The sequence below is a fragment of the Ptychodera flava genome, chromosome 9 (genome assembly GCF_041260155.1).
Source record: "Ptychodera flava strain L36383 chromosome 9, AS_Pfla_20210202, whole genome shotgun sequence".
Classification (NCBI taxonomy): Eukaryota; Metazoa; Hemichordata; class Enteropneusta; family Ptychoderidae; genus Ptychodera; species Ptychodera flava.
This window is the reverse complement of record NC_091936.1, coordinates 42,092,059-42,106,242: the sequence shown is the minus strand read 5'-3', so window position 1 is coordinate 42,106,242 and position 14,184 is coordinate 42,092,059. Positions and strand designations below refer to the sequence as shown.

The following is a 14,184-nucleotide window of genomic DNA, read 5'->3' as shown; positions in this document are numbered from 1 at the left end:
AGTGCACACAAGCCCGGAGCTCGGAGAGATGAGAAATTTAAATAAAGCGCCACCCTGCGTTAAATCGATTTTCAATAGCGTCGTTCGTCTTATTTAGAGCAAGCTTCGAACGTTACCCGGAAGTAAGAAGGCTTTGAACTGAAAGGAGTGACCCCGGGAGTGACATCCTGATCCTGCTTCGCTAATTTTTACCGGTACCGGTATATTAATCGGAATTTTCCGCACGATCCGTAGTTTTCCGAACCTTTCGACACAGAATTGTTTCGTTTGTCGGCATAGTCGAACATCGGAGGTTTATCCCGCTACTGTACAAGTAGTAATATATTGGAGAGGGGTACATGATCTTGCCAAGGTGTAATTACATGTATTTGTGTATGGAATACTGACCATAGCTTCCATGACTGAATTCTGTGCTCCGTAAATTTAGTAGGTTGAAGTTTGCGGTAAACCAACAGAGATAAACGATGTCGGACAGACTGGTGCACCGGATCGCCAAACCCGCCGCGCAGTACAGGCTGTACTGTTTCCCCTGGGCGGGAGGAGGGGCTGGCTTTTATGGACAGTGGGGGAAAATCTTTCCAAGCACTGTTGAGGGTAAGTGTCGTATTAGTTATAGAGGGCAGCGCAGTGGTGTGGTATAAAATTCTAGATCTTACGGTGAAGACTCGCGTCGTGAATTACTATGGTCTCATCTTCTGATTCGTATGGTTTGCAGTGTTGGCCATGATTGATTTGTATTTAGAAATGCAGGAATGTGTCATTGCAATTTGTAATTTTTCCAGAAAACTTTCAGAAAAGACTCAGAACAAGACAAGAAGAAGACTCAGCCATTTCAATAAAATGTATCACGGTCCATGGTGTCACATATATTGGTAATTTTTTTTCTCTACATGAGAGCAATGCTGACTCAGGATTTTTTTAAATATTAATGCTTATGATATTGTGTCATTGTACATAAATCTCGTGGCAACAAATGATACTCATTTTTAACTATATCCTCTATAAATTGCATTTGGAAAGGGTAGGTAGTGATGCATATTCTCAGAAATCTTGACTGAAATTGGAGCACCTAATAGGCTACACAGACACCCATTGTTGAATTCAAAAACCTCACCAGACTCAATACAAACTGAAATACATACCAGTATGCCATTATATTGAATTTCTTAAATTGGTCAAAACCTACATGTAGAGAAGAAATTATGCTTCAAAAGAAGTCAGAAATGAGAATTTCCTCAACCTGTGTGAAGATGCCAAAGTTTGCATCTGCATCAGTACTTTTATGCAGTCACATACTGTAGCAACTGTACAGTTGAAAATGAGTTTTTTAAATGTTTCCAAACTGCAATGACATGAATATTTCTATCAATAAATATCTAATATTTTGATTTGTTGATATTAATCACTAGTTTATTTTTGTTTAAGTGTTTCTTGTTTTTTAATACATTCATTGTAAACAGACTTACACAAATCAAGTTACATATAGAAATATTTGAAAAGCATGTATTGCAGAGAGATCATAATATTTTTTGTACACTGAAAATCGTTATTGTACCCTCTAATAAGTATTAAACAATCGGTAAATCGTGAAATCATTTTAAGATATTAATGTTCTGTTGGTTACCTACTGAGAATTTTAAAAAGGAAAGAATGTTAAACCTTTTGCTGTTGATAAAATCTTTGTGTTGTATTACCTCCAATTTATTTTATGTACATCTTTAGCAAAGGGAAGTATTATAGAAAGTCATGTACATCATTATACTGGGAAATCCGCCACTTGAGGGCGCTCTCTCAGCTCCCAGGTGGGAGCGTTGAGAGCATCTTTGAGCGACAGATCTTTCAGTCTAGTCAATCTTCTGGTATATGTCTCACTCTTTCCACACAGTGTGTTCCATAAGGTTACCAGGCAGGGAGTCAAGGTATGGAGAACCACGCTATGAAGACGCAGCGACTCTTGTCAAGGAAGTAACACAGACGCTGCTGCCAGAATTCAAAGAGACACCGTTTGCTTTCTTTGGACACAGGTACAGTATCTTGTTCCTGTGTATCATCATTTTTTAATCTTTATTACCTTCATTATTATTGTGGTGGTGACAACAAGGATGCTGATGATAATGATGAATATATAACTTTGTGGTGTGCCCAGCAATTTAAAGACATTTTGATGATATGCATATTGATTTTAATCACAGTAGTGACAGTGGTTGCCATGATGACAAAAAATGATGATAGTGGTGGTGGTGATCATGATGACAGTGAGTGACTGTGTTGGTGTTAGCATCCTTTTAATAAAAATCCTCAAAACATGTTTTTGATGCTTTTCAAATAATTTACAGCATGGGAGCACATCTAGGATTTGAAATTGCAAGGTATCTGAAGGAGAATCACAAGATGGAGCCACTTCATTTGACAGTGTCTGGAACATCAGCTCCTCATGTAAGTCACAAGTTAGTATACATGCTGCATTTGCCAAAATAGTTGGTTGCGAGAGGATATAATTTCAGATCCACCAGTCCACGGGCTAATAGCCAAAATAAATCACTAGCCAACTCTCTGTACAGAATATTTAGAAGTTATTACCTAATATTGCCTGTTCCTGTGTCATATTAGCATGAGAGCCATTTGTTGTGCAAGGGAAAATACTCTATAGTAATTTTTCAGGATGACACTTTGAGGTCACTTTGTCCATCAGAAATTTTGGCTCATTTTGCAAATATGTAGTTGGTTAGATCTGTGGAAGTTATGGAATAAGGATCGTACACATGATGCCTAAAGAAATGCCTAAAGAAAATTGTAATGTATTTTGAACTATATAACACGTTATATCTGCTTTTGCAGAAAAAGTTTTAAAAGTGACAAAAGAGAGAAGGGTTCTCCTTTGATAATGTCAGTCAGCAAGATTCAAGATAAGCAGTATAGTTAAACAGCATGGTAGAACAAAAAAACTTAGTTCAGAATGTAGGGTCTTGAAACAGAAATGGAGAGTGTAATTGTTCTAAAATCAGTGTTTTCATCCTGTAGTCACAGTAAAATGGCAGAAGTAAGATCTTCATCACTGTACATAAAAACACTGAGTCATGTGAAAAAATATTTCAGTCATTTGTTTTCACTATTTTTTACCCAAAACAGGAATTTGTATGGTTTCATTCAGTTTACAGAAACTCATCAGAATATACAAAATTTATTTATAAATTATTTATCTTCCAAAGCATTTTAGTAACAGCATTGTGGTATCACCTATTGTTTACAGTCAGAACTACGTAAGGCAAATACGTCACATTTATCCAGGCTGCCTGACGATGAATTCACAAAGAAGATAATTGAGATTGGCGGCACACCTAAAGAGGTCTCAGACAACAAAGAATTGATGAAACTTTTCATACCAACATTAAAATCAGATTTCAAACTCATAGAAAATTACAGGTTAGAATATTTCTTTATAGTATAAGTAAAGAGTTTTACACCAGTACTTTTCTTGTGTAAATTCAAGGAACAAAGCTCTGCAATTTAGAATGAGGAAAAGTGAAGGTTTATCATCAAGTTGATTTATCATCAAGCCCTTTGTTTCCAACCACAACCAGAAGAAAAGATATTTATCATTAAAAGTACAATGTGTGTTTCTTGCGGTCTTCAGCATGCCAGGGGGGGTATAGGTTGAGGGTTTGCGATTCAGAGGAGACAATCAGTATTCAGTGACCCCAAGCTGCCAACAATGCGAAACTTGTAATAAGATCATGAAGCAAATTTCTTCAAAATCTCCACAAAGTTTAAAGGGAAGATGAAATTGAAAGGATTTGGCAATTTCCATGTTAATTTTATAGGATTTGAACAGAATACTGATACAATGTAGAAAAATATGTAAAAAATATTAAAAGAAATGGTATTTCAACTGTTCTTGTGTTTGAATTTATCAACCAATGTCTGACCTTCACAGATCATAATGTTTGAATGTAGAGTACATATAACTGTAGAAAAAAGGTTCGTTGACAACCCACATTACCCTCACATTTTACTACATTTTGTCTGCTAAAGACAAATACAAAAATACACAATACACAATTGAATTACATCACTGTCATGGTCTAGCCAAAACTCATTGTTTTCACTGATGACTCTTGACATGTTTTCAGGCAAAAGTTAAAAATCACACTTCATTCAGTTGTATTGTGTTGTTTACTGTTACAGTTTTCATTTCTGTGTTTCTGTCTCACAGCTTTGAATATCCAGCATCGGGTCCAGTTCTTACTTGCCCAGTGACTACTTTCGATGGCAGTGAAGACAGACCACATGATATGAAAGGTGTGTTGATTATCAAGATGACTTTGGTTGCCAGATTCTAGTTGTAGCCAATTACTTTTTTGCAAATCTTCTGGTTTCTGATGTTTTAAGTCGATCAGAGTTGGCAGCTTTCCTTTGTTTATAAAGATACATCAGACATCCTCATTTCTGAATGTTAATTTACCACTTTATTTTTTTTCAACAGCCTGGGGAGATCTATCGAAGGGTGACTTTTCATCGTATGTGTTGCCAGGTGGTCATTTTTACCTCTTTGATAAGGACAATCAGAAGAAACTGGCGGACTATTTGACTCAGATATTCCATGTCAACGATGCTATGGATATTGTGTGAGAGAATGCAAGATGAGCAGAGTGCTTCCTTTGTTATGACGTGATTTCAAACGATCTCTAAGTACTACCATTGATATTGAAAATGAATATGTGTGAAATTTTAGATGAAATGCATCAATATTGTATAGTTTTACTGTTTGATGACTACAGTGATGATCATGTAATAAGGCCACAGAGCACAATCTACATAAAAAATATGCAAAACAACTAATTTGTCCAAATTTCTGTCTGTTGAAGCCAATGTCACCAGTGTGTTTCTGTATTTAGTATCAAACCTACCACTGCGAGCATTGCTACAGTGTACCAGGCTTTTCTGGTCATTGAATTCCTGAATACACTTTGAGTCATTTACGATTGTTAGAGCATGGAAGACATCATGTGTGCATGGACATCTGTTGACAGATTGTTATTTCATCTATAAGTCAAAACAGTCAAATAAAACATATGATGACTATAAATTACTCAAACTGTCACAATTTTCAAATGCTTTTTATATACTAATGTATCTGATTTGTCTTTTTTGTGGCATCGGTGTCATTTCTGCCTCTTAAATGCAGGCATGTACTTCAGCAATGTGTTATTGATATGCTTTTAACATCCTGTTTTTTCATGCATTTGATGATCTAAGTACTTTTCAGTGATGGACCACAGACAGCCATTATGATTGGTGGTATTACAATTTTGACAGTGAAATTAATACACATGTATTATCAGAATATATTTACTTGTTGTGGTGGGCACCACTAACCCTGCAATTTTTACCCATCCTCTCCCCATATCTCAATAATCCTCAAAAAACTGTCAAAAAATTTGTGAAATTTAAGATTGAATTTTCAGATGAATTTTCACATGATTACTACTGGAATTAGAAAAGTCTGTATCTTTTCATGTGAGACTTGGAAGTTGGAATTGCTTAATGGAATAAACAAATACTTTTGTCAAAACAGATGTGTTCTGGAAATATTTTCAACTACTTTGGCTTAGCTTTGCACTATTGCCAACACTGGTTGACAGTTATTCATAATTGTTCAATCAACCAAGTTTTGCTGTCAACTTGGTCCACCAGATGATAATTAAATCATTTTGTGACAATAGATCCTTCTTTTTCCATCATGGATAAAAACCATGAACTATTGGTACTACAGGCATTTCCCAGTAAATCTTCCCATGGTGAGCTGAAAGACTCATGTCACAAGACAGCAAATACATTGGTTTCTATGCCAGTGAAGGAGCTCCATGGTAAAGTAATTGCAACAAGGCATCTGGGCAGGTAAATTTGAAAAGCTACAGGCCCGGGCAAATCAGTACCTGAACTGAAACTATCTATCAGTAACTGCAAAATTTTACCAGCCTGGTCAAACATTTATGTGCCTCAGGGATGAAGGCAGGGTATTATTTCATTTCATGCTGATACTGTGATGTCCACAAACAGGGATGTAGGCAGGGTATTATTTCATTTCATGCTGATACTGTGATGTCCACGAACAGGGATGTAGGCAGGGTGTTATTTCATTTCATGCTGATACTGTGATGTCCACAAACAGGGATGTAGGCAGGGTTTATTTCATTTCATGCTGATACTGTGATGTCCACGAACAGGGATGTAGGCAGGGTGTATTTCATTTCATGCTGATACTGTGATGTCCACGAACAGGGATGTAGGCAGGGTATTATTTCATTTCATGCTGATACTGTGATGTCCACGAACAGGGATGTAGGCAGGGTATTATTTCATTTCATGCTGATACTGTGATGTCCACGAACAGGAATGTAGGCAGGGTGTTATTTCATTTCATGCTGATACTGTGATGTCCACAAACAGGGATGTAGGCAGGGTATTATTTCATTTCATGCTGATACTGTGATGTCCACATACGAAATTTAAAAAAACGGAAGGCAAAGTAACTAAGAAACCACTCTGCCAGCTCATACTGTCCTCCATATTATGCAAGCACAACAGCTGAAGTGAATAACTTTTGTGGTGTTATTATCAATCCTGATAAAAAATAAAACATTGCAAAGGCACTTGAATAATAAATTTTATCAAAATGTAATCTACGAATGTGTCTACAAATTGTGGTACAACAGATGACTAAGTGTGAATGAGAGTTGATGCTGTAAGTACATGAAATTTGATTTAAAAATTCCAAAGGCATTCTCATTTGAAGAATAATAATACACTTTCAGTATTATGTGAAATAAAATTTCTCTTTATGGAAAAAAGCAAATGTCTTCTCTGATATGTATTGTCACGATATATATATTGTGATAGAAGAAAGGTCTGCGTAAATTGTACAAGTTACTGAGACATGAAAAACATAAACATCCAGAATTTACTATTTCCTGTATACCTGTTTGTAGTCAAAATCTGTAAATCTCACTGCAGGGGGAATCTGATGCTCCAGTACAGGAGTATGATACTGTCAAGTCAAAAGCTGGTCTGTAAACTCATAACAACTTTTATCACAATGCTGTGTAGTTATCCTTACAGACATTTGCATCTTAGCAATAAGTGCAAACCATTTTCATAATCAATGTCATGTAAATTCATGTTTACATAATACATAATTTCTAGTAATACCACAAAACTGCTTGCAGTTGTAGGTTTCCCAGTACAGTGAGACTATTAACACATGTTATACCAGTGTGTACTACAGGAAATGTAAGATATGCTAATTATGTGATAACAGAAATTTGAACAAAATTCTATTCAGTTCCAAAGTCTTTACTTTGATTTCTTTGTGCCAGTCACAAGGGAAGAATTGCTTCAATGTACAGTTTAGACAGAAATAATGTGTTTTTGCAAGAGAACCATTCTGTGTAACTTTTTGAAGAGAAAGGTTGAAATACAATGTAATGTTCAGTTTTAACCACTGTCTCTCTGCTCTAGTGGTGGAAGAACTATGTGTTGGCTTTTCCATGACTTTTTCCGAATGAGTAATGTATATGTGCATTGTATCACAGATGAAACTCTACCTTTCTTCACATGCACAGGATTGCTGACGATAGGTTTCTTTCGCTTCTCAAACTTCAGCCTTTGCATCACTTTCTCAAGACCCTGTTTTGATCTTGATCCTGATCTCTTGGTTCATTTATTTTAATTCTTGGATTTGGAATGTATTTGTTGCAGGTGAAAATTCCCAATTTGGTGCCATAATGCACTGTCATCTTTGTTCAGCAGTAATTGCTGCTGATTATCTGAACTAGTCACATCTGCAGCAGGATGGAAATGGATCACATCCAGGCTTGCAACATGGTTCCAGCCTACGATCTTTAGGTTTATTAACTTGGCTTGTCCCCCATGTCATTGCTGCTTCAAACTTGATTTTCAATTTGTCAATATCTTGCAATATACTTGCATATTGTGATTTCATGTTCAGGTTGTAGAGTTCACCAGGGTCTTCATTCAGGTCAAAAAGGAGAGGAGGGTCGTGTTTGACTGTGTTGTTTGGGTGGCAGTCTGCGTCCGGGTTGTACATTCCTGACTGTGGGGAGCCCTCTGTGTAGTAATGTGCCTTAAAGTTTTTGTATCTCACAGCGTATGCACCGATCTTCTGCTCGGGAAACGCCGAGTAATAGAACATTGAATCACGTGGGCTCTGTGTTCAGTAAAGGGAAAAACAGGTTTCATTGATAAGTTCCTTGAATAGTAAACACGGATTTACGAGAAGACACGGCAAAACTGTCCTGGTGCAAACTCTATTGAATACTTCTGGTTTCAGAGCTGATAGTATGTTCAGTGTATTTCATAGATAAAAACAATCCTTTCACTGAAACGCAATGAGTCCATAAAAAACAAAGCACCCCTTTTGAAATTGCGTGTCTCCAAAGTTTTGAACTACTGGAATAATTTTATGCCTGTGTAATAGTTTTATCTAACTCCATTATGATAATACTGCTAGATATAAATGCTTGGTGAAACAAGTTGTGAAGATTCTGATACCTTTGACTGTTGAAACAATACAGATGACATGTCCATCCCATCAATGGTAACCTTGGGCAGGGAACCTCCACCAAGCTTTGTGATGGTAGGAAGCAAATCTAGAGTGGTAGTGAACTCTGGTGACCTTTGTCCTGGTGAAATGTGACCTGGATATATGCAAATAGAAATTTTAAGTATGTAGCAGCAACTAAATTAAGAGTAAGGTACAATATGTAGGATATCTAACAGATGCCAAAGATGCCACCATAAAGATAGATGTCTTTTCGGTAATTTCATCATGTCTATGATAATTCAGAAGTTATTTTCATCTTTTTGGGGGGGGGCTACAGTGCTCTCTAATTTCTAAATACTGTCAACATACACCAATATGAAGAATAAACTCAAATGACCTTATTACAAAATGGCATCATTGCACATTTGAAGGAACTGATGATCAATATTCGTGAACTTTTTACAGTTTTGGCAACATGTACGGTATGGTCGGCTCAGAAGAAACTCTACTTCAAGTTACTTGAACCTGAGATATGCAAATCACAGGGTATTCTAGGCAAATATATTTGTTGATCGTGTTCAAACTTACAGTAGCCATCTTTAGTGGCCATGGTTAGAAGAGATACTCACCTGGCCAGTATGCAATAGCTGGTACTCTATGTCCACCTTCATACGTTGTAGCCTTGCCACATTTTAACATACCTGAACTACCACCATAGTACATATCTCTCAATGCAGCACTAAAATAGTGAAAAGATAAGTTTTTATTACAACTGTTGCACATTTAAAGATTCATTGCTATACTCAAAATGTGAACATTGTTGTAAAATTGTAAAACGTTTTGCTTTAAGCTCATCAATAAATTATTAATACCAGTAACTTTATTTATACTGATGTTTAACTAGACATGACATGCATGAGTGTTGAGTCTAACAATGCTTTGCTGGGCTTCAAAAAATTACCCAGATCAGCTCATTGAAATCACTGCAATGAGTATGACTCCACAGGTCAAGGACTTTGCTGAATCTGAGTGTGACAGTCCAAAGAAATAGATATCATTTACTTACCCATTGTCTGAGGTGAAGAAGACAAACGTATTGTTTTCAATCCCATTCTCTCTGAGTTGGTCAATGACCTGACCAACACTCCAGTCAATCTCGGCCAGGGAATCTCCGTAGATTCCCCGCTCAGTAAAATTCCGGAACCTCTTCCCGGCAAACTGTGGAAAATGGCAGTGGTTGAAGGCATAGTACAGGAAGAATGGACTTCCTTCCCGTGCACTTTGTGAGATGAAATCTCTGGCAAAGCTGGAATAATCTTCTATAAGAGTCATCAAGTCAGCCGGTTGTTGGTGATTTAGTATCCTGGAAAATTGACAGTATGTGTTGTCAAATCCACATTTGTCACCTCCAAAGACACTCCATTGACAGCCCACATCCGGATAGAAACATTTCTCACATGGACATGCTCCATGGACATATGGGATGCCAAAATATCTCTCAAATCCATAATTAGTAGGAAAGTGAACCAAATCTTTGCCGATGCCAAGATCCCATTTACCAATCATAGCCGTCCGATATCCTTGGTTCTTCAAGATCTGAGCAATGGTGGTCTCATTCCTTGGAAGTCCACCTGTAGAGTCCGGACTCAGAACAAATGGATAGATTCCAGAGCGTATCTGATAACGGCCAGTCAACAAAGCTGCTCTAATGAAATATTGAAAATAGAATAATAATTTTGTCATCACCTTGCATATGTTATAAGATCAGCAAATAAAAGTCATTTCATACTTGACAACTCCAGATATTCTATCAAGTATTGACTTCCTTTGAAAAGGTCCAAACAATTTCTGATGGCCAAAATGCACTGCAAGTGAAGTTGATCTCTGTATTCTATATTATGATTTCAGATAGAATATAAACCATTGCGCAATATAAACTAGAATCTCTAACTTTGTTTTTTCTCAGTGTCCCTGTGATAAATATCCATAATTTCTTATCTTGGTGTAAATCATTGTACAGCTTTTATAGACCTGTAAACGGTGTGGAAATAACTTCAGCCATTAATGTTCACTCCCAAGGTACACTGACACACCATCTGATACCATGGACTTCTTCTGGTACATACACAATTTTACATGGAATACTATGAAGGTAGAAGTGAGAGTCTGGTTTCTACCTCCATGGTATACCTACTCAAAACGATAATACGCACAAAACTGAGAAGATATATACCTCGATGGACTGCAAAGATTGGCCGCACTGTAGAATGAAGTCAACAAAAGCCCGTCTTCAGCCATTTTGTTCAAGTTTGGCGTGAAAGAAGTTGGGTGACCGTAACAGCCCAGATCTCCATAGCCGACATCGTCGGCAAACAGTATGACAACGTTGGGCTTACTCGAAGACGCGTGAATCCTCAGAAGAATCAGTAGGAACATTCCGAGTTTATAGTTCACCATCTCGTATTTCATACTTTAGTCGCAGTTTAGTGTTATGTTACGACAACGAGAACAAGATTTTGAAAAAACGCCCCCTGCAACAAGTATTTGTAGGTCTTCTGCAACTGACTACGGATTGCGCGGAATTGCGGGGTTTCGGGAAGGCAAAGCTTTGGGGCCTAACTAACTGCTAAAACCGTACATGGCAAATTGTGGAAGAAGTTTGGTGAAAGTGAAACATTCGTCCAACGAGGACAATGGGTCACAGAACGTTCCGACAACGGTATAGTGAACAGTGAAGTGCACCAGCACAGCGCCCGGCACAGCGTGCATCGCATAAAACTGTTGTTGTCGAGCAGCGTATCATGTGATTTGTCATGTGACCATAAAGGTGAGTGACCGTGTGGTGTCGCGCACAGCTGGTTCTCTGGAAACATGTGGACTTCAAGCTACTCCGGGCCGGAGAATATCTCATCCTATCTTCTTTTTTGACACAAGTTAGTATCTTGATTTTTTTTTTAAAGCCATTAATCGTACAAACATTAGCTCAAAAAACAAAACAAAACAAAACAAGAACAATACATCTTGCAGGAAGATGTCAACAGTCAAGTGTTCCCAGTATTATAACACACCTCAGCATATATTAATACCGTTTTCCAGTTGAATCCAAGAAATTTGATCATAGTCAGTTTGTGGTTCAATTAAAGCGATTCGCACAAAAGAATCGCAATTAATTCAAAACAAACATAATTATGGCAATTTGAAAAATATGCCTGCTTAAAATAAGGCAAACTGTCTTTGTGGTCACCTCTAATTCTAGTATGCAGGGGTCATCTGGTAGGACTAACTAGCAGTCCCGTATGATTTTATATATTGATGGTCCTCTACGGTACAACCAACTCTCTAATGATGCGATGCAATTGTTCCAATGAGTTTGGTGCAAAACCTAAATGGTCAGCATATCTGACTGTGAACAACCTTTGTCAAAATATGTTGGACTGACGGTAAGAAATGACTCGTGTTTGTTCCGCAAATTTCAAAACCCCCTTATCTGAGAATTTTTACAATGTAAAGGAAAAGACCGGGGTAAAGACACTCTTATTATGAGAAATATAGGAAACAAGCAAAACATAAACTATCCCCTAATTTATAAATGTAGGAGTGGGCGAGATAATAATACTTTAATAATAACTTTATCGACGTTATTCCCTCAAGGGTGAACGTAGTCAAGAACTGGGACTATAAAAAACCCAACATGCTAAATATTTGACACGTATAAACAGATGTAAAAAATATATAAATATATAATGCATTGAGAGAATTTGGGGTACTCTAAAAATATGTTTCGTATATGAGGTATGTCGTGCTATCAGTATCTCCTAATGTAGCAAATATGGCATCTTCGCTCATTGAGTAATTTCAAGATTTATTTCGGTACTTTATGTCACGTCGTAAACTTTACTAAGTTGGTGCATGACATGCGATGTACTTTTTCGTCACTGAAAAACTTATTGATTCCCTCAGAACGGACCAAAAGTAACTTCAGTTCTGAACAACAACACTGGACACAAAACAGGTTGTATTATTAACAAACTGAACACAACATGATTTAAAGAGTTGAATTCTCAACAAGAAAATATTATTTCAGGCTGCGTTCACAAAAAGACAGTTGGGGGGGGGGGGGGGGGTTGCTGGTGGAATTATAGGGGGATTCGAAAAATTTTGGGGTAGTAGAGGGGGGACTTGAAAGTTTTGCTCTGCCTATCGGGGGGGGGGGGGGCACCTGAAAATTTTTTGGTTCCCGTTTTTTACGATTCGAAGGTTTGGTTGGTAATTCAATGAAAATTTGATAACATTTTAATGTCATCCAATTGTTGCAATTTTAGTAAAAATTAAACAAAATCTAGAACCATTTTGTCACATTTCATTACTTTTGTCTCGAAAAAATTTAAAAATGTATGAATTTTTGTAAAAACCCAAACAAGTAGGCCTAGTATAGGGGCAGAAGCTGCAACTGTGATAATTTTTTTCAATATTTCTATGCAGTATATTTAACACAGTTTTCTTGCTGTCTCCCTACAGCATGCTGAAACACACAATATTATTATTAAATGTCGATAAAAGCTTGCATATATGAATATTGGGTGATAATCGAATTAGAGTCCAGACTTAAAGGTCATTTGTCAATGATACAAATGCGGGTACATATTCACAGGCAGTTCAACACTCTGTAGGAAGTAGAAAAAGAATTTGAATACAGTTGTATAAATAGGCTGAACGAAATTATTGTCAAAATTATCAAAGTTATCGTAATAAGCTACTGCCCTGCTACTGCCCGCGGGCAGTGTCACTGTCACAGGCTGCATACCGGCAGTGACAGAGATAGCTTTGACTTTGAAGTTGCTGAAGAGTTCGGTTGATGTGACACTCATGACAGTGAAACACACAAGATCACGCGAGAGAGCAACACATAGAAGACCAGGAGACTTGAAAGTTATCAGGGATTTTTGCATATGAGAATAATCAAATATTAAAGAAAAAAGTGGGGTGACCATGCTTAATTTCTAAATTTCACATTTTCATCGAAAAATAACACAAAGGAAAACTTTGTACAGTAAAGACTATAATTAAGAATTACCATTATTACAACAAAAAATTCAGAGATTAAAACATGTATTTGATAGAAAGTTTTAACCTTCCAGTTTAATCAATTTTGTAAAACTTATAAGTCGCATCTAATGTAGCCAGGAATTCACAATTTGCATACTCTCTCATGATCGTCATTTTGTGTGATCTTCAGCAGGTGCCATTGGCCTTGCAAGATCGGTCGGCTTTTAACTCATAATTCAAAAATGTCCACTGACATGTGTTTTAAAATGAATCAGTTTAGGAACTTGCCTAAGGAATAAGGCCCTACAAACTGCTAATAACAGCTAATGTTGAATATGTGCGAGCAGAATCGCCAAATACAGGTTTATTTTTTCTTTACGTGCATGATAATCGGGGGACTTGAAAATTTTTGAGGATATCGAGGGGAGGGACTTGAAAATTTTTGAGAGCATAGAGGGAGCACAGTCCCTTGGTGGGCTATTCAGCTCTTGGACTATTCGCCCCATAGACGAGTGTACAGAAGCGAGAAACAACCTGCTCTTTCTCGCTTCTGTACACTCGTCTATGGGGCGAAT

The 14,184-nt window shown here is 37.2% G+C and overlaps 2 protein-coding genes across 2 annotated transcripts; one reads left to right on the top strand and one right to left on the bottom strand.

Annotated features, from left to right (window-relative positions):
* Nucleotides 1-4: 4 nt before the first annotated feature.
* Nucleotides 5-5,572, top strand: LOC139141064 (S-acyl fatty acid synthase thioesterase, medium chain-like). The gene is made up of 6 exons (XM_070710636.1): nucleotides 5-594; nucleotides 1,886-2,024; nucleotides 2,337-2,436; nucleotides 3,251-3,423; nucleotides 4,214-4,299; nucleotides 4,484-5,572. Exons 1-6 carry the CDS (start codon nucleotides 465-467, stop codon nucleotides 4,627-4,629), a joined length of 774 nt encoding a protein of 257 aa, XP_070566737.1. The 5' UTR covers nucleotides 5-464; the 3' UTR covers nucleotides 4,630-5,572.
* Nucleotides 5,573-6,589: 1,017 nt separating this feature from the next.
* On the bottom strand, nucleotides 6,590-11,352 carry LOC139141062 (arylsulfatase A-like). Its single transcript, XM_070710633.1, has 5 exons — nucleotides 10,797-11,352; nucleotides 9,630-10,268; nucleotides 9,193-9,302; nucleotides 8,572-8,717; nucleotides 6,590-8,227 (listed from the first exon to the last, which is right to left on the bottom strand). Exons 1-5 carry the CDS (start codon nucleotides 11,030-11,032, stop codon nucleotides 7,832-7,834), a joined length of 1,527 nt encoding a protein of 508 aa, XP_070566734.1. The 5' UTR covers nucleotides 11,033-11,352; the 3' UTR covers nucleotides 6,590-7,831.
* Between the last annotated feature and the right edge of the window lie 2,832 nt (nucleotides 11,353-14,184).